This window comes from Palaemon carinicauda, chromosome 37 (genome assembly GCF_036898095.1).
Source record: "Palaemon carinicauda isolate YSFRI2023 chromosome 37, ASM3689809v2, whole genome shotgun sequence".
NCBI classification, from domain to species: domain Eukaryota; kingdom Metazoa; phylum Arthropoda; class Malacostraca; order Decapoda; family Palaemonidae; genus Palaemon; species Palaemon carinicauda.
This window is the reverse complement of record NC_090761.1, coordinates 35,769,157-35,796,731: the sequence shown is the minus strand read 5'-3', so window position 1 is coordinate 35,796,731 and position 27,575 is coordinate 35,769,157. Positions and strand designations below refer to the sequence as shown.

Here is a 27,575-nt window from a genome sequence, read left to right as displayed (position 1 = left end):
TCCATAGTAGTCTCTAAGCTTGCTTTCATATCTATAATAGTCTCTAGGCTTGCTTTAATAGCTATAGTAGTCTCTAAGCTTGCTTTGATATCTATATCAGTCTCTAATCTTGCTTTGATATCTATAGTAGTCTCTAAACTTGCTTTGATGTCCATAGTATCTCTAAGCTTACTTTGATAACTATAGCAGTCTCAAATCTTGCTTTCATATCTATAGTAGTCTCTAATCTTGCTTTCATATCTATAGTAGTCTCTAATCTTGCTTTCATATCTATAGTAGTCTCTAATCTTGCTTTCATATCTATAGTAGTCTCTAATCTTGCTTCATATCTATAGTAGTCTCTAATCTTGCTTTCATATCTATAGTAGTCTCTAATCTTGCTTTCATATCTATAGTAGTCTCTAATCTTGCTTCATATCTATAGTAGTCTCTAATCTTGCTTTCATATCTATAGTAGTCTCTAATCTTGCTTCATATCTATAGTAGTCTCTAATCTTGCTTCATATCTATAGTAGTCTCTAATCTTGCTTTCATATCCATAGTAGTCTCTAATCTTGCTTTCATATCCATAGTAGTCTATAATCTTGCTTTGATATCTATAGTAGTCTCTAAGCTTCCTTTGGTATCTATATCAGTCTCTAATCTTGCTTTGATATCTATATCAGTCTCTAATCTTGCTTTGATATCTACATCAGTCTCTAATCTTGCTTTAATATCTATAGTAGTCTCTAATCTTGCTTTGATATCTATAGTAGTCTCTAATCTTGCTTTCATATCTATAGTAGTCTCTAATCTTGCTTTGATATCTATAGTAGTCTCTAATCTTGCTTTCATATCTAAAGTAGTCTCTAATCTTGCTTTGATATCTATAGTAGTCTCTAAGCTTCCTTTGGTATCTATATCAGTCTCTAATCTTGCTTTGATATCTATATCAGTCTCTAATCTTGCTTTGATATCTACATCAGTCTCTAATATTGCTTTAATATCCATAGTAGTCTCTAATCTTGCTTTGATATCTATAGTAGTCTCTAAGCTTCCTTTGGTATCTATATCAGTCTCTAATCTTGCTTTGATATCTATATCAGTCTCTAATCTTGCTTTGATATCTACATCAGTCTCTAATCTTGCTTTAATATCTATAGTAGTCTCTAATCTTGCTTTGATATCTATAGTAGTCTCTAATCTTGCTTTCACATCCATAGTAGTCTCTAATCTTGCTTTGATATCTATAGTAGTCTCTAATCTTGCTTTCATATCTAAAGTAGTCTCTAATCTTGCTTTGATATCTATAGTAGTCTCTAAGCTTCCTTTGGTATCTATATCAGTCTCTAATCTTGCTTCATATCTATAGTAGTCTCTAATCTTGCTTCATATCTATAGTAGTCTAAGCTTGCTTTCATATCTATAGTAGTCTCTAATCTTGCTTTCATATCTATAGTAGTCTAAGCTTGCTTTCATATCTATAGTAGTCTCTAATCTTGCTTTCATATCTATAGTAGTCTCTAATCTTGCTTTGATATCTATAGTAGTCTCTAAGCTTCCTTTGGTATCTATATCAGTCTCTAATCTTGCTTTGATATCTATATCAGTCTCTAATCTTGCTTTGATATCTACATCAGTCTCTAATATTGCTTTAATATCTATAGTAGTCTCTAATCTTGCTTTGATATCTATAGTAGTCTCTAATCTTGCTTTCATATCTAAAGTAGTCTCTAATCTTGCTTTGATATCTATAGTAGTCTCTAAGCTTCCTTTGGTATCTATATCAGTCTCTAATCTTGCTTTGATATCTATATCAGTCTCTAATCTTGCTTTGATATCTACATCAGTCTCTAATATTGCTTTAATATCTATAGTAGTCTCTAATCTTGCTTTCATATCCATAGTAGTCTCTAATCTTGCTTTCATATCTATAGTAGTCTCTAATCTTGCTTTCATATCTATAGTAGTCTCTAATCTTGCCTTGATATCTATAGTAGTCTCTAAGCTTCCTTTGGTATCTATATCAGTCTCTAATCTTGCTTTGATATCTATATCAGTCTCTAATCTTGCTTTGATATCTACATCAGTCTCTAATCTTGCTTTAATATCTATAGTAGTCTCTAATCTTGCTTTCATATCCATAGTAGTCTCTAATCTTGCTTTCTTATCTATAGTAGTCTCTAATCTTGCTTTGATATCTATAGTAGTCTCTAATCTTGCTTTGATATCTATAGTAGTCTCTAAGCTTCCTTTGGTATATATATCAGTCTCTAATCTTGCTTTGATATCTATATCAGTCTCTAATCTTGCTTTGATATCTACATCAGTCTCTAATCTTGCTTTAATATCCATAGTAGTCTCTAATCTTGCTTTCATATCCATAGTAGTCTCTAATCTTGCTTTCATATCTATAGTAGTCTCTAATCTTGCTTTCATATCTATAGTAGTCTCTAATCTTGCTTTGATATCTATAGTAGTCTCTAAGCTTCCTTTGGTATCTATATCAGTCTCTAATCTTGCTTTGATATCTATATCAGTCTCTAATCTTGCTTTGATATCTACATCAGTCTCCAATCTTGCTTTAATATCTATAGTAGTCTCTAATCTTTCTTTCATATCCATAGTAGTCTCTAATCTTGCTTTCATATCTATAGTAGTCTCTAATCTTGCTTTGATATTTATAGTAGTCTCTAATCTTGCTTTGATATCTATAGTAGTCTCTAAGCTTCCTTTGGTATCTATATCAGTCTCTAATCTTGCTTTGATATCTACATCAGTCTCTAATCTTGCTTTAATATCTATAGTAGTCTCTAATCTTGCTTTCATATCCATAGTAGTCTCTAATCTTGCTTTCATATCTATAGTAGTCTCTAATCTTGCTTTCATATCTATAGTAGTCTCTAATCTTGCTTTGATATCTATAGTAGTCTCTAAGCTTCCTTTGGTATCTACATCAGTCTCTAATCTTGCTTTGATATCTATATCAGTCTCTAATCTTGCTTTCATATCCATAGTAGTCTCTAATCTTGCTTTCATATCCATAGTAGTCTCTAATCTTGCTTTCATATCCATAGTAGTCTATAATCTTGCTTTGATATCTATAGTAGTCTCTAAGCTTCCTTTGGTATCTATATCAGTCTCTAATCTTGCTTTGATATCTATATCAGTCTCTAATCTTGCTTTGATATCTACATCAGTCTCTAATCTAGCTTTAATATCTATAGTAGTCTCTAATCTTGCTTTCATATCCATAGTAGTCTCTAATCTTGCTTTCATATCTATAGTAGTCTCTAAGCTTCATTTGGTATCTATATCAGTCTCTAATCTTGCTTTGATATCTACATCAGTCTCTAATCTTGCTTTGATATCTATAGTAGTCTCTAAGCTTCATTTGGTATCTATATCAGTCTCTAATCTTGCTTTCATATCTATAGTAGTCTCTAATCTTGCTTTGATATCTATAGTAGTCTCTAAGCTTCATTTGGTATCTATATCAGTCTCTAATCTTGCTTTGATATCTACATCAGTCTCTAATCTTGCTTTGATATCTATAGTAGTCTCTAATCTTGCTTTCATATCCATAGTAGTCTCTAATCTTGCTTTCATATCTATAGTAGTCTCTAATCTTGCTTTCATATCTATCTATAGTAGTCTCTAAGCTTCCTTTGGTATCTATATCAGTCTCTAATCTTGCTTTCATATCCATAGTAGTCTCTAATCTTGCTTTCATATCCATAGTAGTCTCTAATCTTGCTTTCATATCCATAGTAGTCTCTAATCTTGCTTTCATATCCATAGTAGTCTATAATCTTGCTTTCATATCCATAGTAGTCTCTAATCTTGCTTTCATATCCATAGTAGTCTATAATCTTGCTTTCATATCCATAGTAGTCTCTAATCTTGCTTTCATATCCATAGTAGTCTCTAATCTTGCTTTCATATCCATAGTAGTCTATAATCTTGCTTTCATATCCATAGTAGTCTATAAGCTTGCTTCATAATGATGTCTCCATATTCTTGAGAATACTGATGAGAGTCATATATAAGAATGAAAGTTTAATCTTCATTTGAACCGCATTTGATGGAAGGGAATCAACCACCCAAATCTTCCTTCATTTTTTAGGCCTATCGTTTTCTCGCAGTCCTCTCAGCAACAGGACCCACATTTAGAGGGTCCTACTATGCAAGCACTCAAACAGTTTCAAGCGAAACCTTCACGACATGTTTCAACAAAAAGAAATTAACGATAGTTATTTACCTCTTCCTTAAATGTAAGGTTTAAAATAAATCGTCACCCTATTAAACTGTCTAAGTCATTTTCTCCACTTGTTGGGAAATAAAAAAAAAACTCCTCATTTCCTAATTCTTTATATCATTGTGTTGAGCTTCAATTCACAAATTCTTAACAGAAGAGTTTGTGAATTAGAATTTGTGAATTGAAGCTCCACACAATGATATAAAGAATTAGGAAATGAGAAGGTTTATTTATTTCCCAAGTGGAGAAAATGACTTAGACAGTTAGTTTATCGGGGTGACGAAATGCTGATTACTGTATCCCCTTGCTCCTCAATCAAAGTATCTTCCGAGAGGAAGCTTTGTCTCTTATCAGTTGATATTCCCTGATATTTCCTATGGAAAATATGCTGATTTTCCAATTACTTTCAGAATTTGAAAAAAGATACATTTTTGAGGGTATAGTATATTGGATGATGGGAACACTATTCTATCTGTATCCTTGTTTCCTTTCCTCACTGGACTATTTTCCTTGATGGAGCCCTTGGTCTTATAGCATCCAGCTTTTCCGACTAGGGTTATAACTTAGCTAATAATAATGATAATAATAATAATAATAATAATAATAATAATAATAATAATTAGAGTAATAATAATAATAATAACAATAATAATAATAATAATAATAATACATTAACAATAATAATAATAATAATAATAATAATAATAATAATAATAATAATAATAACAATAATGATAATAATAATAATAATAATAATAATAATAATTCTCTAATCCTTTAATCTACTTGTCCCACAAAAGAAAGAAACTATGGATATTTACTTCCGTCTAATTCTCCAATTTGTCTTCAGTTTCTCCTAAGAAAATGAATTGCAAGTACTGCTTTTTTATAGCTTTCTAAGTTGAAAATCTTTTAGAATAATGTACCTAGCGATGCGTATAGTTTTACTTACCCCTTTAGTCAGGTTAAATACCTCATAAAAAATAAGACAATTGCGATACAAATATACTCTATTAAATTTGATAAAATTTTCCTTGACATTTTAATACGATTATCTCGAAACAAAAAATAAAACTTAATGCGAAAATTTCCCAAATTTTTTTTCTAACTTTATGATCTTCCAGTAAAAAAGAAATTTGCGGTATATTTTCCGCATTCTCTTCAGATGGGTTGAGAAGCATTTTAGGTGTCACCTACAGGCACTATTATAGGAGCAGCTTTGTTTCAAGTTATTTGTTTGCTATTTTAGCTTTATCTTTATTACTCTTAGGATAGTTGGGTTTGATTTTAGTCTGTTTTCAACTTCTGCATCAGGATAAATACCTCGTAAATTTCAGCAGAGATATGATTATTATCATAGCTTCATTCTTTCAAGATTATCTCTCTTCTTCTTCTTCTTCTTCTTCTTCTTCTTCTTCTTCTTCTTCTTCCTCTTCTTCTTCTTCTTCTAAAATTTTAAATCAACGAATCAATTCTTCTTCTTCTTCTTCTTCCTCTTCTTCTTCTTCTTCCTCTTCTTCTTTTTCTTCTTTATTATTATTATTATTATTATTATTATTATCATTATTATTATTATTATTATTATTATTATAATTATTATTATTATTTCAGGTTCGGTTCCAAGTTCCTCATTGCTCTCTCCACAACACTATGATTGTGGGCACATTACTGTAGAAGCGTAGGTGCACAGCGCTGGAATCTGTAGAAAGTTCATTGTCATTAGTAACCTCCTACACAGACATCACAGCTTGCATACTTGGGTAACTTCTCTGGATGGTGTTTCTAACATCCTTCTTTACAGCTAAACATATTCTCTGTTGTGTCATCAGCCGCTCTACACAATACACAAAGCCTATCTTTTTCATTCCTAGTTCTATAATTTTCTTTTAAATCTGTGTCTTTATTGCTATTAGTGCTTCCTTAGTGTTAAGTTCTCTTATGCAATCTCTTCTGTCCTTACTTTTTACAAACCTCAGCTTTGTCATTTCTGATTTCTTTTCTTCTGCTATGTTAAAAACCCGTAATTTTAATCGGAAATTCTCCGTAAAAAATCTATTGTTCTCAGCCGTATTTTAGTAAAGTACAGGCGACCGTAATTTTTACCGTACTTTGTTATTATCTTTTATGGGTTGGTGACCGTAATATTTTAAAACGGTAAATGCCTGGCAACATTTCTTCCAGGTTTTTTGCCGTTTTTATGGCATATTTTTAAGTGTATTTTTTTTCTTTATTTGCCACAATACTTTTTTGGATTCTTGCTTCTTATTCCTTCTTACATCTTCAATTTTAATATCATATTTTTTGCATATTTCTAAAAAAAACTTTTTCTCCAGCATTCCCCATATGGTTCGATTATTTGTTCTTCCACTGCCTCCTTAACTAATCATTCAACATCTGATGTAATGATGTTATGAAACAGCATCACTTTTTTTACACTCTAGTCTATATTGAACTGGCCATATTGCTGCTTCTGCTATTAATCCCCACTGGGGTGTGGTTGCAAAGTGTTCAAACATTCCTTTCATAATCTTGTACCGTATACCCTCTAGCTCTTTCATTTCTTTTTCCTTTGTTGTATCCGTTTTCTCAATATTTGCAAACATTATGGTTAATATTATTATTATTAAGGTGATAATGATGATGATGATGAGGAGGAGGAGGATGAATTATTATTATTATTATTATTATTATTATTATTATTATTATTATTATCATTATCTATATATTAATTCGATAGCGTGTGTGTTATTTATTTAGTCTCTCGCGCTTTAAAGAAAACGGAAATAATTTCATGGTATACTCTTACAAATTCCCATTAGACTTTGATTACTTAACCAAAGTACATCTTATATAGTTTTCCCAATTTTGTCTTTAGCACCTGACTCTTTTTTTAAATATTAGACAAAAAATTGAGTTCTATCAATTTCCATAACCTAGATCAGGGTGGTCCAACTACAGGCCCCCGGGGGGATTTTTTGTGGCCTTCCAACACTGACCTAATTATGCAGTATGATTTAATGTGTCGAAACCTTACTGGACCTAAATGATCCCTCCTGAATACTAACAAAATAAATAATGAAATGAAATTAAAATCACACATTTCAGTAGAATTTCAGTACTCTCTCTCTCTCTCTCTCTCTCTCTCTCTCTCTCTCTCTCTCTCTCTCTCTCTCTCTCTCTCTCTCTCTCCAAACCATGCGTTCAGTACCAATGTTTATTTTACTTTTGACGGTAGATAGGATAATAATGATAACAATAACAAAAACAAATGTAGCAAGGTTAATGAAAACCCCGTGAATAGAATGGGGATGGAGCCCCTGCTGTTTCGAATAGTTTTCAACTTGCCTCTGTTTTGCAGTTAAGCACTATTGTTCATAACGTCTTTAAGCCATGTTGAGTCAAAGTAAGAAAAGAAAGTGCTCTGATATGAACAGAGCATATGATATGAAGTGGGAATAAGAATATTGTGTGGCATCAAACAGGTCTTGTTCTTAAGGAATATGTGCGAAGGTATTGTGAGATATTGCACAAAGAAAAGTATGCTAAATTGCGGGAAAATCCCGAAGTGGAAAATTGAATATCTTGATGGGCAAACATCAATAGCGAAATCATGGGCTACATAACTTCAGAAAACCACAAACAGCAAGTCTTACTGCTTTATAAGAAGTTACTTTGGTGCTTATAAGAAATAGAAAATCATTTATGGGTGCGCAGTAAGATAGCACAAGAGTTTGCAGAAGAAAATGTACCTGGTAGTAAAAAAAATTTGAAAGTGTGTCATTTTCTTACCAAAAAGTTATAAGAAGAGTGAATGAATTTTATCAGCATGTTTCCATGGAACTTAAAAATATAATGAAACATCGCAAGTACTTTATACTGGATTTAGATGACAGTACTGATGTAAGTAACACAAGTCTGTTACCCGTATTTGCCTGCACCATTGACGAAGATTTTGTGGTACACGAATAACTTGTCAAGATGCAGTCATTAAATGATGATAGCAGAGGTTCTGATATATATACGTTTCCCTCATATCCGTGGTCAATGAATAAGGAGGGTTTAAAATGTGTTCCTGCATTATAACTGATAGCACGGAAGCTATGGTTGGCAGTAATGTGGGGTTAGTTGGTCTTTTAAAGAAAAATGGTGTCCATTGCCGCTCACTGCACTGTATTATTCATCAAGAGGCCTTAAGAAGCAAAATATTGTAGATGATTGATGCCATGACAAGTATTGTCAGTATTGTGAACTTAATCAGAGGCGGAAATATTTCCTTAGGGATAGAAAATTTATATCATTCCTGGAAAAACTAAACACAGAATACAGTGACTCGCCAACGTATTACGTGTTAGTGGGCTGAGTGCTGGGAAACAGTCTTTTTTATTTTTTCTAAGGGAAGATACCCTACCATTCCTACAAAATCAGCATATTAGTCATTCAGAACAGGGCTAAACTCAGCTACACGATAAAGACTTTCTTGTCTCCCAAGCAATTCTTACAGTAATGACTGCCCACCTGAACGTTCTAAACAATGAACCTACAAGGAAAATTACAAAATGTTCCCCAGTTAGTCTGACATGTTAATTCTCTCCGTAAAAAGCTGCAACTTTTCAGAGAATGCTTAAACACGAATGATCTAACACACTTCCCTTCTTGTCATGAATCGAACAGAAATAATGGAACATACTCCTCATCTTTTTTTGGAAAACTTGAAGGGTTATATTGTGAATTTGAGAAAAGATATATATATATATATATATATATATATATATATATATATATATATATATATATATATATATATATATATATATATATATATATATATATATGTATATATAATGTGTATATATATATATATACATATATATTATATATATGTATATATATATATATGTATATATATATATATATATATATATATATATACCTATATATATATATATATATATATATATATATATATATATATATATATATATATATGTGTGTGTGTGTGTGTGTGTGTGTGTGTGTGTGTGTGTGTATGGTTGTAGTTGTGTGTGTAGATTTACTTTGATAGTACAGTATTTTGATGTTAAACAGGAGTAGAACTGTGAAAGGTTCTAATTTTCTTTATCTTATGATTAGAAATTATTACTAGATACTAGTATCTGAGTTGTTTATATCTTTTTTTCCCCTTTTTGTATATCATATGTACTTTAATTATGATTTGAAGTTAAATATTAACAGAATTATATAAGCTTTGAATTTTTAATTTTTACCTTATTTTATTTTTTTTTTTTTTTTTTGTCTTGCTTCGGAAAAAAAATATTCATATACAAATAAGTATGCGGGAAAATCTTGTGACGGTGTGTAAACTCCTCAAGTGCATCTACATACTTGGTTAAAAAAAATCATTTATATAAAGGAGATGAATTGTCCCCCCTTGGGGGAATGTGTTCCCCTTCAGTTACTGCACCAGGAATTATAATTCTAATATTAATCTTATTATTTGGCCGGTGCCATCAAGGATTTCAGGTAATGTGGCCCTTGGCATGGAATAGGTTGGACCACCCTGACCTAGATTATTAAATCAATTTCGTGCCTTCTCGTTTAGCGACTAATCCGTTCTTATATTAAAAGATTTCTCATAATTCTGATCACCCTTTGCTTCAAATCTTCCTAGACATTACTCAATTACCCGTCCGCCCATCATTAATAATTCTCATGGCTAGAGATGAGGAACTACCTTCACTAGAAATATTGTATTTAAAGAAGTTTTGTAAATTGTTTCATGTATTGCTCCTTTTTTAAGATAAATATACAAGTCAAATTTTATCACATTTTATTCAAACATGTACAGGTTATGAACAAGATGATTAGTATTGAAAATATCATTTCGTGTAATTTACACGGGTTCCGCTCGTTATTATCATTATCGTTAACCAGCGCTGAAAAACTCTAAACAGACACATCCTATCATATAGTTTATTTCTGACAGGAAAACGAGAACCAATATTGTTCCCAGTATCCTTCAAATGTCGAGTACCGTGAGGATCTGCTTAGTGTCATGGGACAAAAAATACTCCCTCTCACCAGTTGAAGAGGGGACGTTGAAAACAATGATGTAAATGCAATGCCTTATTGCTGAGAGATGCTGCCAGCACTTGATTAATCGTGGAAGTGTTTGCTAAATAAGGCCTTGGACTGTAGGCTAGTCTAGGACTCTGGATCTTAAGCAACCTCTCTGCCTTTTTACTTTTGTTATCACATAAATCACCGTTATTGTTGTTTTTCTACAATTGTCTCGTTATAATTTATCTATCAGCCTTGACACTTACCCTAATTTTGTGGGGTGGCCGACATAGAAAAAGAACAAAAGAGGATTTTTTTTTTTTTTTTTCCTCCAGGCCTGAGGAGGGATTCAGCTGAGTTTGGTTGGTACTGCTAGGGTGCCACAGGGCCATCCCTCCCCCGTTATCCACCACAATGTAGCCTCATATGCTGAATCCCCTACTGCCGCAACCTCAGCTGTCACCAAGGCAACTTGAGGAACCAGCAGGGCCTATTGGAACTGCGTCACAATCGCTCGCCATTCATTTCTATCTCTAGTAAGCTCTTTTGCCTCTCTCACATCTATCCTCCTATCACCCAGGGCTTTCTTCACTCCAACCAATCCACCTTAATCTTTGGCCTTCCTCTTGTACTTCTCCCATCAACTCTTGCATTCATCACCATTCTCTCTATATGGCCAAACCACCTCAACGGATTCATATCCACTCTAGCTGCTAATTAATTTCTTACACCTGATCTCACTCTTACAAATCACTACTTCGATCCTAACCCTAACTAATCGAGATACACCAGCCATACTCCTCAGACACTTCATCTCGAACACATTCAATTTCTGTCTCTCCGTTACTTTCATCCCCCACAACTCTCATCCATATATCATAGTTGGTACAATCACTTTCTCGTACAGAGCTCTCTTTACCTTGATTCCTTATCCTCTATCCTTTATCACTCCATTCACTGCCCCCAACATTTTACATCCTCCATTCATTCTCTGGCGTATATCTACTTCCACTTCACCATTTGCAGCAACAACAGACCCCAAGTACTTACACTGTCCTACTTCCTCAAATAACTCTCCAGTCAGCCTGACATTCAGTCTAGCACCACCCTCCCTTATGTATCTCATAACCTTACTCATACCCACATTAACTCTCAACTTCCTTCTCTCACACCCTACCAAATTCTGTCACTAATCGACCCCGCTTCTCCTCCGAGTCTGGAACCAATACAGTATCATTCCCAAACAACAACAGATTCACCTCCCACTCCTGATCACTTGCATGTATCAGTTTCAATCCACGACCAAGCACTCGACCATTCACCTCTCTCGCAACTCCATCAACAAGTAAATTCAACAACCATGGTGACATCACACATCCCTGTCTAAGCCCCAATCTCATTGCTAACCCCTCACTCACTTCATTTACTATCCTAACACATGCTTTACTGCCTATGTATAAACTCTTCACTTCTTGCAACAATCTTCCACCAGTTCCATATAACCTCATCACATGCCACATCGCTTCCCTATCAACTCTATCATAAGCTTTCTCCAAATCCATAAATGTAACATATACTTCCTTACCATTTGCTAAATATTTCTCGCATATTTGCCTTACTGTAAAAAATTTTATCCACACCTCCCCTACCTCTCCTAAAAGCACCCTGCACTTCAAAGATTGCATCCTCTATGTTATCCTTAATCCTATTAATAAACACTTCACCATACACTTTTCCAACCCCGCTCAACAAACTAATGCCCCTAGAATTATATCACTCATGCACATCCCCCTTACCTTAGTATAGCGGAACAATACACGCACACACAAGTACTGTCACACCCCCTTCCTTTAACTTCTTAGCCCTCGTACCATTCATACCAGGTGCTTTTTCTGCTCTTGTTTTATCTAGTGCTCGCTTCACTTCCTCTCTTGTAATCTCTCTCTCTCTCATTCTCATCTCCCATCACTGATACCTCAACACCTGCAACAGCAATTGTATCTGTCTCCCTATTATTCTCAACATTCAGCAACCTTTCAAAATATTCAACCCACATTTTCCTTGCCTCCTCTCCTTTCAACAACCTTCCATTTTCATCTTTCACTGTCTCTTCATTTCTCGATCCGCCCTTCCTTACTCTTTTCACTTCTTATAATAGTATGATAATACATCCTAGGAAACAATGAAAAATGGAATTTAAAGAATTCTATACATATTTGTTCTTGGGCATAGCAAACATTGGCATCTCACAGAAAATATGTCACGCGATTAGTAAAATATTCACTAATATTTGTGTAGCTTTATGAATATTTAGATTTTGGTGACAAAAGTTACTTCTATTATTTTCACCTTCCCTTTCTTCGAAATGTAGAAACTCACATTAAGAGTTTAAAACAAGGCAGTAATTTGAGCCACATCTGCTTTCTTTTTACGTTTTTCTCCTCCAGGAGGTGAACTCGCTGTCCCTTTTCTACAATCATTACTCGAGGCAATGTCCCTTTATCTAAAGCAAGGACTCTGATCCCTTCCTTAGCCGTTAATTAGTAGTCTGGTTCTTCCATTTTTGCAAGTGCTATTCTAGTTAGGGTTCATTTGAACTGATAATTTTAAAACCCTCCCTCATTTCCACCAATATAAGAAACTTTTTTATGGTTCTGACTATCATTCTTAATTTAGTTAGTATCCCTCTGAGAACAGAGGGACGATTATTTTCTCTTCAATTGCGCTTGAAGCACCTTACTCTACTCCACCGTTACTCTTTTATTCATTGTCCCAAATGAGTTAAGAGGCACCCGCCATTATCTCTTCTTTTCTGTATGGTATCATCATTATCCTTGTATTGTTATGTCACTTTGACAAGAAAGACGGGGTTCTACCTACTATCCTCTTCCATAAGATGGTTTCTCTTCTCGTTTATACTGTCAAAATTTCAGCCTACATAGACTCCTGAGGTCCACTAGCCATTATAAGTAGTTTCTTCCTTCCTGCCATTTAGCTGCCAAATTCTGTATCTCTTTTCTATAACCCTTCTCCTGTTAGAGGAGTGGGTATCTAAGAATTCCTTGGTTAGATTCCCAGGATAATGCTCTAATTAGTTATTTGCCAGTTACCCAAAAAGTTATATTTTTACTATATGTTTACACTTCAGTATATAACTTTTCTTAGAATATATCTAGGTCTAAAGATAATTCGCCAATCGTGTTCTCTTCACTCTGTAGTGCTTATGATTCAGTGATTTGGATAATCTCAATTTGTAGTTATATATCTGATATCTTCATAAAATAAAATTGATAAACATGATTCAAAATTTTAAAACTCCAATCCTGAAATTATAAAGAATTATACATTTTGGTTGTAGAAGTGGAAATAACATACAAGGAAAGTATTGTTTTCTGTCGAGAGATAGGATTTATCAATCCAGGGGATGTAGACCAAAAACAAATCTTGAATGTGATATTTTAGGGTCTCACTAAAAAGCGCCCAGGAGCACCTGGGAAAATATGAAGCGCCGGGAGTTAAAAGTGTGGGCAAATCAATGGCCATGTGGTATAAGGAATAAAGTTTTTAGATTCAAATGATTTATTTTATATAGACCATGATGATACTCGAGTAACAAAGAAACACTGAAATATAATGGCCTTATTTATATCCATGCCTGTTAAAACAAAGCAGTTAGAGTACCTTTTAGAGTAAAAGAGATTATTTTACTGGAGAGTCAGGATCGTAGATAGGCAAGTTGCTGTCGATTCATTCTTGTTAAGAAAGAAAGAAGAGAAACGACCTACGTATAAAAGTAAAAACCGGGACAGGGAAAGTTACCCATAGTAAAAGCAATGGCATTGCAAGTTCCATCTTTGGCCAATACGTAGAACCTTACCAAATATTTCAAAGCCTTTGTGGTATAGACCAGTAAATAAAAAAGGGTGCCGATGGTTCACGGTCTCATGTTGAAATCCTACTTGCTGAAGTTGGCGATAGGAAGGCCACTCATCTAAGTGGATCACCGACCCGTTCGTTCGTAGAGTATTACAGCCAACTCTTTTTGTTGGCACGGGCCTTTCCCTTGGTTGGCCCGTAGGTAACCTGTATAAAATATAAGGTGGGTTATCACATTAATGGAAATTTGAAAGGTTTTTAGTGGTAGAGAAAGTTGTGGATTGGGTAATCACCGACCCAACTTCCAACTCCCTTTGAATGAACGGTATAAGAGTTTCTGCATTGCGCTTTTGCACATAAAAGTACCTCACATCTCGTCCTTGAATTAACCCGAACACCCATGGCCCGTCGATTCTCCGTCCATGATTCCGATTATTCTGAACAATTTCTTCTTCATCTTCCTTTTAAGGTGCATGATCTCCGTCTAACATGCGACCCCTGTTGTACTTTCTGCGGCCAGCAAAGCGTGCCTCATCTATTTGCACTGGTGAAGATTCAGTGGCCTTCATTTTACCGCATTTTTTTTCAACTGAAACTAATGCTGAGCACACTTCATGGCAATAATTAAACCAGTCTACAGTTGTCATTTCAGTTCTTCCTGTTGAAGTTTGCACTGCGTTCACTCCCATGCCGAGGGTCCACATGTACACTGACTCCAGAATTTTGCACAAAGACAGTCTGTTATTCAATTTAACATTCAGATCTATATAAGAGAAAAAAAATTCCCAGTGCGAGTAGATTTGGTTACCTGGCAGCCTTTCCGTTTGCATCTCCATACCATTCTGTCTTGCCCACGAGCTCTTTTATTTGCTAGACTTTTAGGACCCTCACACTTCTCACATAACTCCTGATCCTGTAGAACACCCTTCTCTCGTGAAAATAACGTAGCACTTACATCACTGGTAGCAACTGTCTAGTGGAATTCTTTCAGCAACATCTTCGAAGGGTTTAGGATAAAAGAACAAAGTTATAGTTAGCACCAAAAAAGGAAAGATAAGAAATAGAAGCAACCACTTACCAAACATACTAAAACAACATCCTTCATTGTTAACAGCATTTCTGTAACTGCTCGTCACCAGATAGTTATGATACTTCCTTTCAGGTCATTATCAAATAGTTGGCTATTGAATAGGGAGCAAACGGTAGTCGCATTTAAAGGTAGGCCACCTACTATACCGGTCACATAATATCGTAGGTCACGTTCAGAAGGTAGGCCACCTACTATACCGGCACCTAAAAAAGATTATGCACGGTCAATTTAAGAAGATGACCAGACGTCAGTGAAATTGGAAAAGATTCCATTGAGGTGTAATCTTATGGAAGTTCTAATAATGATCCAGTATCAGAGTTGGGTTAAATTTTGTTAAAGAAAGAGGTAATTAAGAGAAGTTTTAAGACTAGCGATTGCAGAAGTTACAGCTGTAGGTTATATTCAGAGGAAGATGAAGAGCTAATTTTGAATAGTAGATAAAATATCATAAACAGATGGATGTGATGGGAAAACTGTTTGTATATAATACACTATTGATGATAGTGACGATAAAGTGCAAAGATTGATGAAAAATAAATAGCCTTGTAAGTAGAAAATTGCTACCTTTACTTGTCAAACTATGAAGATATATTTAATAGAGAAAAACACTCCTAACAACATGGTTTTATATAATATAGGCTGGTTAAGCATCAAAGTAATGTGTCAATAAGTGGGATAGAATAAGTAATAGAAAAATAAACACAGACATAATATTTTAGTTACTCATAAAAACATAGAGAAACGTTTTCTGTTTCATGACGTTTAAATTATAGAAAATTTGGTATTTGTTGCAAATCCGTTTTTATCCTTTTTTACAGAAAGTGGCAAAGGGCATAGAATCTAAAAAATATAGATGTCTGTAACAATTAATGGGACATTTATTTAGAATTCGTCAAAATCTTATTAATGACTCTTTTGTTATGAATAGCAGACAGCATGACGTCATTACTCCATTCATTCCCCTCCCTCGCAAGTTCCATTAATTTTAATGCTCTGGAATTTAGACAGCAGTACTTCAATTTCTAGTATGAGATAAAATATAAAGACTCAAAATAATATAGATTTTAAGGAAAAAATAGGGACGGGGCTGAAAAAAATATGATAATTAACAAACGAATTTGAAATATCTTTGTTTACATCCCTTTCGAAGACTTCAGTGCTAGTTACCTGGGTGACGAAATTCAACGTAAAATTAGATTAATTGCGGGTTTCTTGTGTTATATATCTCTCGCTGATTATACTTTTGTGTTTGTCGTCGAATGATTTGAGTGCTCAGGCAACAGGTGAGTTCTTCTAAATATCCCTTGATTAGATATTATGAAAGATAAATGAGTGCCAGGGCAAAGTAGAGCAGTGCCAATGCTGGCACTCAAGGCCAGGTGAATGGAAACTAGATCACGTCAATGATTGTCAGTTATATCGGCTGTTTTCACGAATGGGGTTGTTAATCGGGTACCACTTCGAAGTTTCAAAGATTCATTGGCGTTGCCGAAGTTCCCTGGATGTGTGATTTACATGTGACACGAAATTCGAAGATAGGAGGCTATGTTGCTCCAGATACCAGAGGTACGTTTTGGGTACACTCTGGCCCCTGCTATGTTTATTTCATGATTAATCTTATTGTAATTTTTAAGATTTGTCTCATCCAGTTTGGCTATTTCTGAATGTTATGTGTCTCCCTAATTTGTATTAGGGGATTGATACTATAATACGACTGGTGTAATGGTAGCCTAGTGTCATCTACTTAACCTAGACCAGAGTAGGTCTTGTACAGCCTAGACCTAGGTTATCATTGTTTACTGAGCTAGATTTACTTTAAATGTCATCTGGCTAAGCATATAGGCTAAAACCAATCTGAATTTTGCTGTTTAAAATGTTCTCAACTGTTTATACTTTCCTGACATTGGTTCGGTGATATGTTAATCCAAAAAGTACCCGTCATAGCCTTCTTATTGTGTTCCTAATTGCTCAGTCAATACATTTGCTTTGGAGGCTTACCATTCACAGTATATATTCTGATTGAGTTTAGATTTTTGTCGAAAGAAGATTATAGTGCTTTGAGCCTATGAGGTAGAATTTATGAAATCCATTTTTAACATTTTTTTATGATATCGTACGTTTTAGTCTCATCCTCAGTCATGCCTCTAAAGTGTATTCATATATTATGTGGGGTGGGAGTGGGTTGATTGAATGATTTAGAGTTCTCTGGAAGAAGGTTGATCATATGTAATTTTGTTGTTATTTAGTGATTGTGATAGTAGAGATTATTATTGAAGCTGAGAATGGTTTTGATAATGATGTTAATACTGTGAGTGAATAATAGGATGAAAGGCTACATTATAAGTTTTTTCAAGGAGAAGGGTGTACAGTATACTCTAGAAGATGCATCCTCGCTATTATTATGATATTTTATTCCTTTTGAATAAGATATGATGTACTACAACTTTTTAGAGAAATTTATTTATGATTACTGTTTATTTTGTTCATAAACGTTGATTTGTTGGTAGTTGCATGGTGCGTGTGCACTTCAGCCACTCCAGGTACGGGTTTTTAGCCTCCACTTAAAATTAGGTAACCCACTCCCTAAGACATCCGTCCACCGAACAATTTTACCCGCAGTGATGTAGACATCCTAGCCGGCTCGCAGTGGTTTATGAAACTTAGGAGGAGAAATTATTGTTTGTACAATTATAATGCAGGACTTATATTTTTCTCAATTTTTTTTTTTATGCATGAAGAGAAATATAGAGTAGTATTATGACTTCTCTCATTCTTTTAACAGGTATCCTAATAAATGGAAAATCACTCAAAAATAGATTAATTTTATCACCATGAGACAGCATAATTTAGTGTAGTGTTGTCTGTTTAAAGGTGTGACTAATCATACGATTTAGTACAGTATACCCTTTGATTAGGTTAGTATAGGCAATCAGTTTTTTTCTTTAAAGCCACATATATATATATATATATATATATATATATATATATATATATATATATATATATATATATATATATATATATATATATACATACATACATACATACATACATATATATATATATATATATATATATATATATATATATATATATATATATATATATATATATATATATATATATATACAGTACTGTATTATATATCAAATGTAAGCTACTACTGTATTGTCTGATAGCAAACTTAGTTATAGAGATGTCTGAATTATCCATGTTTTTGTGTGGAATTTTTATTTTTGTGCAAAAAATTTTTTATCTTCTAGAGAACATTATTGTTTGTTATTTTTTGGTTAAGTCAGGATATTGGACTTCCCCCCCCCCACAAAAATTTCTAGTTATTCTTAACAAAAAACTTATCATCAAACCACTCTAGAATTTAACTTTTACCTGATATTTACTGATATACTGTGTATTGTTAGCTCCATAGTAACTTGATCATGTGTCTTTCCTATGGGACACTATGAAGCTGGTTTCTTTGAAGTCCTAGATGACCAAGAAGTTGTTATATTGTGTAATATGACTCAATATAATGTTTTGAATTTAGTAAATAATTTGATTTTAAAATCTGAATCAGATTAGAAATGATAGGCCTAACTCAAGTGCAGTAAATAGCGGCTTTATTAAAGTTTTTTACTCCTAATTCATACAGCACCCTAGGTCAAGTTAGAACCCAGCCCCTTGATTTAGGCTTGGTTAAGATGCATCTTGGTGTTTCACAAGTTTATCTACTTTTGCATAAAAAAATCCCTATTGAAGGCATAAAATTTTACAGCTGAAACTGGTGCATTACCAAGTAGGATATAGCTAATCTGTCCAAATAACCCACTTTCTTCCATATCTTGAAAAGGTTCTTGATAAAATATAGACAGTATTCATAGATGAAGCAAAATATACTACAGTATACAGTATGTCTGATAAGTTAGAATAATAAAAATTAATTATTTTATTAGATGACTATCTTCATTTAGAAACCGAAGGTCAAACAGACCACTTAATCATCTGTTACAACATTTACACAGATTATAATATAGTAATATTCCTTCTCACAAGACAAGCATTTGTGGCATTAGATATAAATTTGGATATACCCGCAAATGTAATAATTTTTCCCAGCTCAGTTTCTAACACACAGGCATGCCAGTAGACAAAAAAGATACTACAGCCTTCTTGGGTACCAAAATTCCCATTACTGTATTTCAATGAACCTTCCCAATACTTATGTTCTTTATGCTTTTAGATGCAAACCTCTGAACTGTCATTGTGAATGATAAGTACAGTACTACATTATAGGTTTGGACAGCCCTTTTTTTTGATACTCCTCCTGAATGCAAGGAGTCAGTCAATTTTCAATATTAATCTTACCCGATAATCATGTAGCTGTCAACTCTGTTGCCGACAGAAATCTACGGTAGGGATACGCCAGCGATCGCTATACAGGTGGGGGTGAACACCACAGCGCCATCTGTGGTCAGGTACTCCAGTACTTCTTGTCAACACCACCTCAATTTTTCCTCTGTCGTGCCTCCGGCTAGACCTACATGGATACGCTGTTGATTCTGGAGTTATTGCTCACGATTTGGTGATGTATTTGCTCTAGAATTTAGCCTTCGCTATTCAGGAAGCTATATCATTAGCTTAGCAAGTTTTTGGAATTAATTTGATTTAATTTCTGATTTAGGTACGAAGAGAGTATGAACTCTCTTTCACTTTTAAATGGCCGACCCTTCCCTTAGACGGAAGTGTTGGTGTCGAAGAGAGTATAGACTCTCTTAATTTTGCTTAACAAAAGTTATAGATTTATTTTATATCTCTCCGCCTTTTATAGGCCTCTTTGATTAACTTCCTTAAATTATTATAACTTATTAAAATTAATTTTTATATTTGTTTATATTCGACCTTTCCTAATAGTAGGCGGTCTTTTCTTGGAACCGAAGTTAATTAACATTGAGCCCGTCATTTCGTTTTTACCTGTTAACATATTATGCTATTTTAATGTTTTTGAAAGAATTTCTTTGATAGTCTTGTACTGTTTTCAAAGTTGAACTAATGTTTTGTTTTGTCTCTGCAGTTGTTGACGTTCAGAACGTTCAACTTGCGCTCTATCGTTACGATAGAGAGAGAGTCTATCACGGTGTCACGTTGCAGTAAGAGTAAACCGATTCTAGCGTTTTGTTCATTCTTTCTTAGCTTAAATGGTTTTAATTCTAATAAAGGAACTTTTTATTTGGGAAATCCTTCAGTTTTTTTCCTTTAACAATAATATGTTTTAACGATATATATATTGGGCTCTTCTCTCAGGTGCTAAGTCAAGAGAGAGAGAGAGAGAGATAGAGACGGAGGGAGAGAGAGGAGGATAAACGTTTCGTTCAAGCGGGTAACGTTGTTATCGTTTTTGCTCTTCTCCCTAGTCTCATTAGGGGAAGAAGGTAAACGTTTCTAGAGTTTTATTCTTGTTCTCAGGCTTTATGCGGTGAGAGATTTTAAACGTAGTTTATTTGATCTAGTGTTTAGTCTCTTTTCCAGCCACTGAATTATTTATCTTTCATTATGTTTTTCTGTTACATTGTAATACTGTTTTCGCAATTACTAACTTTTAATGAAGGATAGAATTGCGTGTTTCAGGTACAAACCACTTAATGTTTCGAGTTCAGTGAAATAAGTGCAAACAGAAAATCAAAAGTGATAAAGTGATAAGCGCAAAGTGTTACAGTGTTGCGTTCGAGGGTTCGTCTGTTCGTGCCAGTTGTTCGCCTAGTCTGGGACCTCTTACAAGCTCCCAAGCCCAGGGGAGAAGTAATGTCGAAGGACTTATGGGTTCAGCAGGCCTTGATCGACGAACAGACGTTTCCCTCCGTGGTTTCGGGTGTTACCAACTCACGTAACCAACGTGATCACCCCACCCACACAAAGACGAGAGAGCCCTTTTATTCCTCGTCTGCGGAAGAGGTTTCTCGCAGAAACCATGGACCAAATCTTGCAGCTTTTAAGTGCAAGTCGGTCCCTTCCGCGCAAGTCCAACTCCTAGGTGTAGCCATTAGCACTGGGTCAGTTCGGACTTGCTGCAGTACGACAACTGCACACCTCCCAGAGAGGCAAGGTGGTATCGCAACAGACAGTAACTCCGTCTGTTGCCGCACCAGCTGTTTTAGACCCTCAGTTTCAACGGACAGTAGCTCCGTTTGTTGTTGTCTTTCTTAAACTCTAGTGGTCTATGCTGCTGACAATGCAGTCTCAGCTTGCAGTGTTGATGCAGGAGTTTCAGGCAGAGAAGGTTAGCACACCTCCTCCTGCGAGCGCTCATCGCCTCAACTCCACCTCTGCGCAGTCCACCCTGCCAGACGTATGATGTTGAGGTTCCTCAACCTACCTCCACGCGTGAGCTGCCGCATTGGGAGTTGCCAGATACCAGCGCTGTGCAGCTCGTGAGGCAGCCGCCTCAACTCCACCTCTGCGCAGGCCACCCTGCCAGACGTATGATGTTGAGGTTCCTCAACCTACCTCCATGCGTGAGCTGCCGCATTGGGAGTTGCCAGATACCAGCGCTGTGCAGCAACCTCCACTTTCCTTGAGGCAGGAGCCTCTTGCTTTGCGGCAACCTCCTCAACACTTGAGGCAGGAGCCTTATGCTTTGCAGCAACCTACTCTACCCTTGAGGCAGGAGCTTCATGTGTTGCGACAACCTCCTCCATCCTCGAGGCAGCAACCTCTTGCGTTGCGGCAACCTCCCCCATCCTTGAGGCAGCAACCTCAACTCTTGCGGCAGCCACCTCCACTCTTGAGAGAACCTCAACTCTTGAGGCAAGAGCCTCAACTCTTGAGGAACCTCATGCTATGAGGCAGCCGCCTCAACGCATGCAGCAACCGCATTCTTCACAGCATGAGCCTCTCTCTGCGCAGCTACCTCCTCAACCCTTGAGGCAGACGCAACTCTTGAGGCAGGAACTTCACAGGAGCCTCATGCTATGCGGCATCCTCCTCAAACCATGAGGCAGGAGCCTCATGCTTTGCGGCATCCTCCTCAACCCATGAGGCAGGAGCCTCATGCTATGCGACATCCTCCTCTACCCATGAGGCAGCCTCATGCTATGCGGCATCCCCCTCAACCCATGAGGCAGGAGCCTCATGCTATTCGGAATCCTCCTCAACCCATGAGGCAGGAGTCTCATGCTATGAGGAGCCTCATGCTATGCATCCTCCTCAACGCATGCGGCATAAGCCTCATCCCTTGCAGCTTGAGCCTCATCCCATGCAGCATGAGCCTCATACCATGCAGCATGAGCCTCATCCCATGCAGCATGAGCCTCATCCCATGCAGCATAAGCCGCACGCCATGCAACATGCTCTGCTTACCTTACAGCATGCTCTTCATACAGCATGCTCTGCATACAGCATGCTCTGCTTACCTTACCGCATGCTTCTCAGTCACACATCTTTGGTTGTTGCCAACTCACTAGACTGTCAAGCACTTTCATAACGTTGCCTTCTAGTCTGCTGCTTTTGCACCAGTGAAACCCTCACTGAGAAAACTTAGCTTTTCTCGGATATGGTTCCTGTAGATGAGAAAGTGCTATTCTCCCTCCTTCTGATATTCCCTTGAGGACTCTGTCATTTGGAGAGGAGCCTTTAGCTGCTTAGCCTCCTATGGACTTTTATTTAAGCATAACATGCTTCCAGGGAGGGTAATGGTTCCACTTCAGTCGCTAACCCCGTCTGTTACCACACCTGCTCCCATAGACCTTGAGCTGTGTTGCAAGACATGCAGTCCAAGCTTAGTCCTTGTTAGAGGATTTTTTGTTTACGGAGTCAGTGTGTCACTGGGAAGACGTTCAACAACCAGCAGAAGTGACTTGTTGTGACGCAGTGCGGCAACCTCAGCAACCCGATAAGGAGTTGTCTTTACGACCCAGACAGTCTAGACAGCTTCGGGTTGTCACTGTACTTCCTCGCTTTCCCATGGTTGACAGTTCACAGACTGTGCAGCAGTACCATGATCTTGTGTCCGGCTCCGTCAGACGACTAGCTTTTAAGAGCTCCCACAAGTCGTCGCTGTCTGGAGATTCTCAGATGGACTATGGATCTGACCAAGGAACTGGGCCTCCTGGTCAATTTTGAGGAGTCCCAGCTCGTCCCATCCCAGACCATTGTCTTCCTGGGTATGGATCTTCAGAGTCGAGCTTTTCGGGCTTTTCCGTCGGCCCCAAAGATCTACTAAGCCCTAGATTGCTTCCAGAGCATGCTGAGAAGGAACCGATGCTCAGTCAGGTAGTGGATGAGTCTAACAGGGACACTTTCATCGCTGGCCCTGTTCATCGAGTTAGGGAGACCCCACCTCCCCCCCCCTTCAGTATCATCTAGCGGCTCACTGGATAAAGGACATGACGCTAGAGACGATCTCAGTTCCTGTTTCCGAAGAGAGGAGGTCTACTCTCACGTGGTGAAAGAACAGCTTTCTTCTCAAGGAAGTCTACCTTTGGCTGTTCAGAAACCCGACCGCCATCTCTTCTCTGACACATCAGACACGGGCTGGGGTGCGACTTTGGACGGACAGGAATGCTCGGGTACATGGAATCAGGAGCTAAGGACACTTCACATCTATTGCAAGGAGCTGTTGGCGGTTCATCTGGCCTTGTTAAACTTCAAGTCCCTCCAGCTTAACAAGGTGGTGGAGGTGGACTCTGACAACACCACAGCCTTGGCTTACATCCCCAAGCAGGGAGGGACTCTTTCGTGGAAGTTGTTCTAGATCGCAAGGGACCTCCTCATCTGGTTAAAAGATCGAAAGCTCACGCTGGTAACGAGGTTCATTCAGGGCGATATGAATGTCATGGCAGATCGCCTTAGCCGGAAGGGTCAGGTCATCCCCACAGAGTGGACCCTTCACAAGAATGTTTGCAGCAGACTTTGGGCCCTGTGGGGTCAGCCAACCATAGATCTGTTCGCTACCTCGATAACCTAGAGGCTCCCGTTGTATTGTTCTCCGATTCCAGACCCAGCAGCAGTTCACGTGGATGCTTTTCTGCTGGATTGGTCCCATCTCGACCTTTATGCATTCCCGCCGTTCAAGATTGTCAACAGGGTACTTCAGAAGTTCGCCTCTCGCTAAGGGACACGGCTGACGTTGGTTGGCTCCGCTCTGGCCCGCGAGAGAATGGTTCATAGAGGTACTGCAATGGCTGGTCGACATTCCCAGGACTCTTCCTCTAGGAGTGGACCTTCTACGTCTACCTCACGTAAAGAAGGTACATCCAAACCTCCACGCTCTTCGTCTGACTGCCTTCAGACTTTCGAAAGACTCTCAAGAGCTAGGGGCTTTTCGAAGGAGGCAGCCAGAGCGATTGCCAGAGCAAGGAGGACATCTACTCTCAGAGTCTATCAGTCTAAAGGGGAAGTCTTCCGAAGCTGGTACAAGGCCAATGCAGTTTCCTCATCCAGTACCACTGTAACCCAGATTGCTGACTTCCTGTTACATCTAAGGAACGTAAGGTCCCTTTCAGCTCCTACGATTAAGGGTTACAGAAGTATGTTGGCAGCGGTTTTCCGCCACAGAGGCTTGGATCTTTCCACCAACAAAGATCTACAGGACCTCCTTAGGTCTTTTAAGACCTCAAAGGAACGTCGGTTGTCCACTCCAGGCTGGAATCTAGACGTGGTCCTAAGGTTCCTTATGTCATCAAGATTTGAACCTCTCCAATCAGCCTCTTTTAAGGACCTCACATTAAAAACTTTTCCTCGTGTGCTTGACAACAGCTAAAAGAGTAAGTGAGATCCACGCCTTCAGCAGGAACATAGTTTTCACATCTGAAACGGCTACATGTTCCTTGCAGCTTGTTTTTTTTGCTAAAACGAGCTTCCTTCACGTCCTTGGCCTAAGTCGTTCGAGATCCCAAGCCTGTCCAACTTGGTGGGGGACGAACTGGAGAGAGTACTTTGCCCAGTTAGAGCTCTTAGGTACTATCTAAAAAGGTCATAACCTTTACGAGGACAATCAGAAGCCTTATGGTGTGCTATCAAGAAGCCTTCTCTTCCAAGGTCTAAGAACTCAGTTTCTTACCTATTCAGGCTCCTGATTAGGGAAGCACATTCTCATCTGAAGGAAGAAGACCTTGCTTTGCTGAAGGTAAGGACACATGGAGTGAGAGCTGTGGCTACTTCAGTGGCCCTCAAACAGAACCGTTCTCTGCAGAGTGTTATGGATGCAACCTATTGGAGAAGCAAGTCAGTGTTCGCATCATTCTATCTCAAAGATGTCCAGTCTCTTTACGAGAACTGCTACACCCTGGGACCATTCGTAGCAACGAATGCAGTAGTAGGCGGGGGCTCAGCCACTACATTCCCATAATCCCATAACCTTTTTAACCTTTCTCTTGAATACTTTTTATGGGTTGTACGGTCGGCTAAGAAGCCTTCCACATCCTTGTTGATTTGGCGGGTGGTCAATTCTTTCTTGAGAAGCGCCGAGGTTAAAGGTTGTGATGAGGTCCTTTAGTATGGGTTGCAGCCCTTTATACTTCAGCACCTAAGAGTCGTTCAGCATCCTAAGAGGACCGCTACGCTCAGTAAGGAAGACGTACTTAATAAAGGCAGAGTAATGGTTCAAGTCGTCTTCCTTACCAGGTACTTATTTATTTTATGTTATTTTTGAATAACTAATAAAATAAAATACGGGATACTTAGCTTCTTTGTTAACATGTATGCTGGTCTCCACCCACCACCCTGGGTGTGAATCAGCTACATGATTATCGGGTAAGATTAATATTGAAAAATGTTATTTTCATTAGTAAAATGAATTTTTGAATATACTTACCCGATAATCATGATTTAATTGACACACCCTTCCTCCCCATAGAGAACCAGTGGACCGAGGAAAAAATTGAGGTGGTGTTGACAAGAAGTACTGGAGTACCTGACCACAGATGGCGCTGTGGTGTTCACCCCCACCTGTATAGCGATCGCTGGCGTATCCCTACCGTAGATTTCTGTCGGCAACAGAGTTGACAGCTACATGATTATCGGGTAAGTATATTCAAAAATTTATTTTACTAATGAAAATAACATTTTGCCAACAGTTCTCTTGCATTGTGGTTGCTCTTTGAACGATATATTTTGCTGTGCTCTTAACTTTATGTGTTATGGTAATGGTTAACTGTACAATACTTCAGTTATGTATCATTGCTCTGTATTGGTTTATTGTGATTATGAAGCATGTCTAAGTTGTTCCGACATGAATACAAACCATTGTTCTATACATAGGAGAAGATAAAATCCCAAGCTGGAACACAGCTATAAAAACTTGAACGAGGTGTCAACAACTGAACTGGTTGCTACCAGTTGGTAGCAGGAAAGCGACATCCCCCCAGCTCACTACAACACTTTGATTTGTGGTTGAGAGCGGACATGCTCTTCTATGCTTCTGGAATTGGCTTGAAACTTGACTAATCTTTTTATTTTTCTTTCATGTGTGCATGCTTAAGGTTGCATGGTATGCAGGTATGTACCGACATAATGGAGCAGCACGATTATGTCTTATGTTGGAGACAGATCCTCACCAGCTTTGCCCTATGTGCAGAGGATACTCCTACACGTAGGCCTCTCCATGAGACTAGTGTCTGGAGAGGCCATCCTCCCAGTAGGAGCTATATGCCAGGAGGAAGAAGTACTGTAGTCTGAAAGAGATTCTTTCCCTTCGAGGTCTTCCTTGAGGTTAAAGAAAATCCCGACTTCTTCCTCCCTCTTATTGTACCCTCCCCTCTGCCTCTTCTCGTTTGACTTCTTCCTGCAGTTGATCGAGCAAGAGTAGTAACTGTTTAACCCCCTAGGTAAGGAAGCTCTTGTTTTCTCCCCTAGTGAGGCAGCAAACCCTTCTTTATTGTGGGAGTCCACATCCCAAGATGCTTTGTCTCTCTTGGAACCTTCAGGTCCCCTGTTGAAGGATAGGCTACCCGAGGCGGTTTAAGCCCTTGTGAAGTCTCGTTTGACCAGGGGCAGAAGGGGGATCCCAGCATCCTTTCCTCCTTTACTGGTAAGGCTTGAGAGACAAAGGACACGAATACACTTTCAGAAGATGGGGCTTCCAAGCTTTAGCAAGACCCCAGTCTTCAGAAGATGGTTCAATGCCCAGTAGCTACCCTGGGGAATTGCGAGTTGATATACAAAACTCTTAGGCTTTGTTCTCTTGACCTTTTCAGACACTTCTGTAGGAGGTCAACTTGCTCCAGATAACCCTAAGGCTCCAGACTCTTGGGAAACGTGAGCTGGAGTCAACTTTATACAAGTTCTAACATGCATGAGGCAGGTCAATGGCTTTGGCATGGCTCC

At 37.6% G+C, this 27,575-nt stretch overlaps 2 protein-coding genes across 2 annotated transcripts; both read right to left on the bottom strand.

Moving 5' to 3' along the window:
* Positions 1-576: 576 nt before the first annotated feature.
* LOC137629271 (RNA-binding protein 6-like) lies at positions 577-1,254 on the bottom strand. Its single transcript, XM_068360532.1, has one exon. It carries the CDS (start codon positions 1,252-1,254, stop codon positions 577-579), a length of 678 nt encoding a protein of 225 aa, XP_068216633.1.
* Positions 1,255-1,374: 120 nt separating this feature from the next.
* LOC137629270 (putative uncharacterized protein MYH16) lies at positions 1,375-3,054 on the bottom strand. Its single transcript, XM_068360531.1, has 2 exons — positions 2,263-3,054; positions 1,375-2,130 (listed from the first exon to the last, which is right to left on the bottom strand). Exons 1-2 carry the CDS (start codon positions 3,052-3,054, stop codon positions 1,375-1,377), a joined length of 1,548 nt encoding a protein of 515 aa, XP_068216632.1.
* Positions 3,055-27,575: the final 24,521 nt, after the last annotated feature.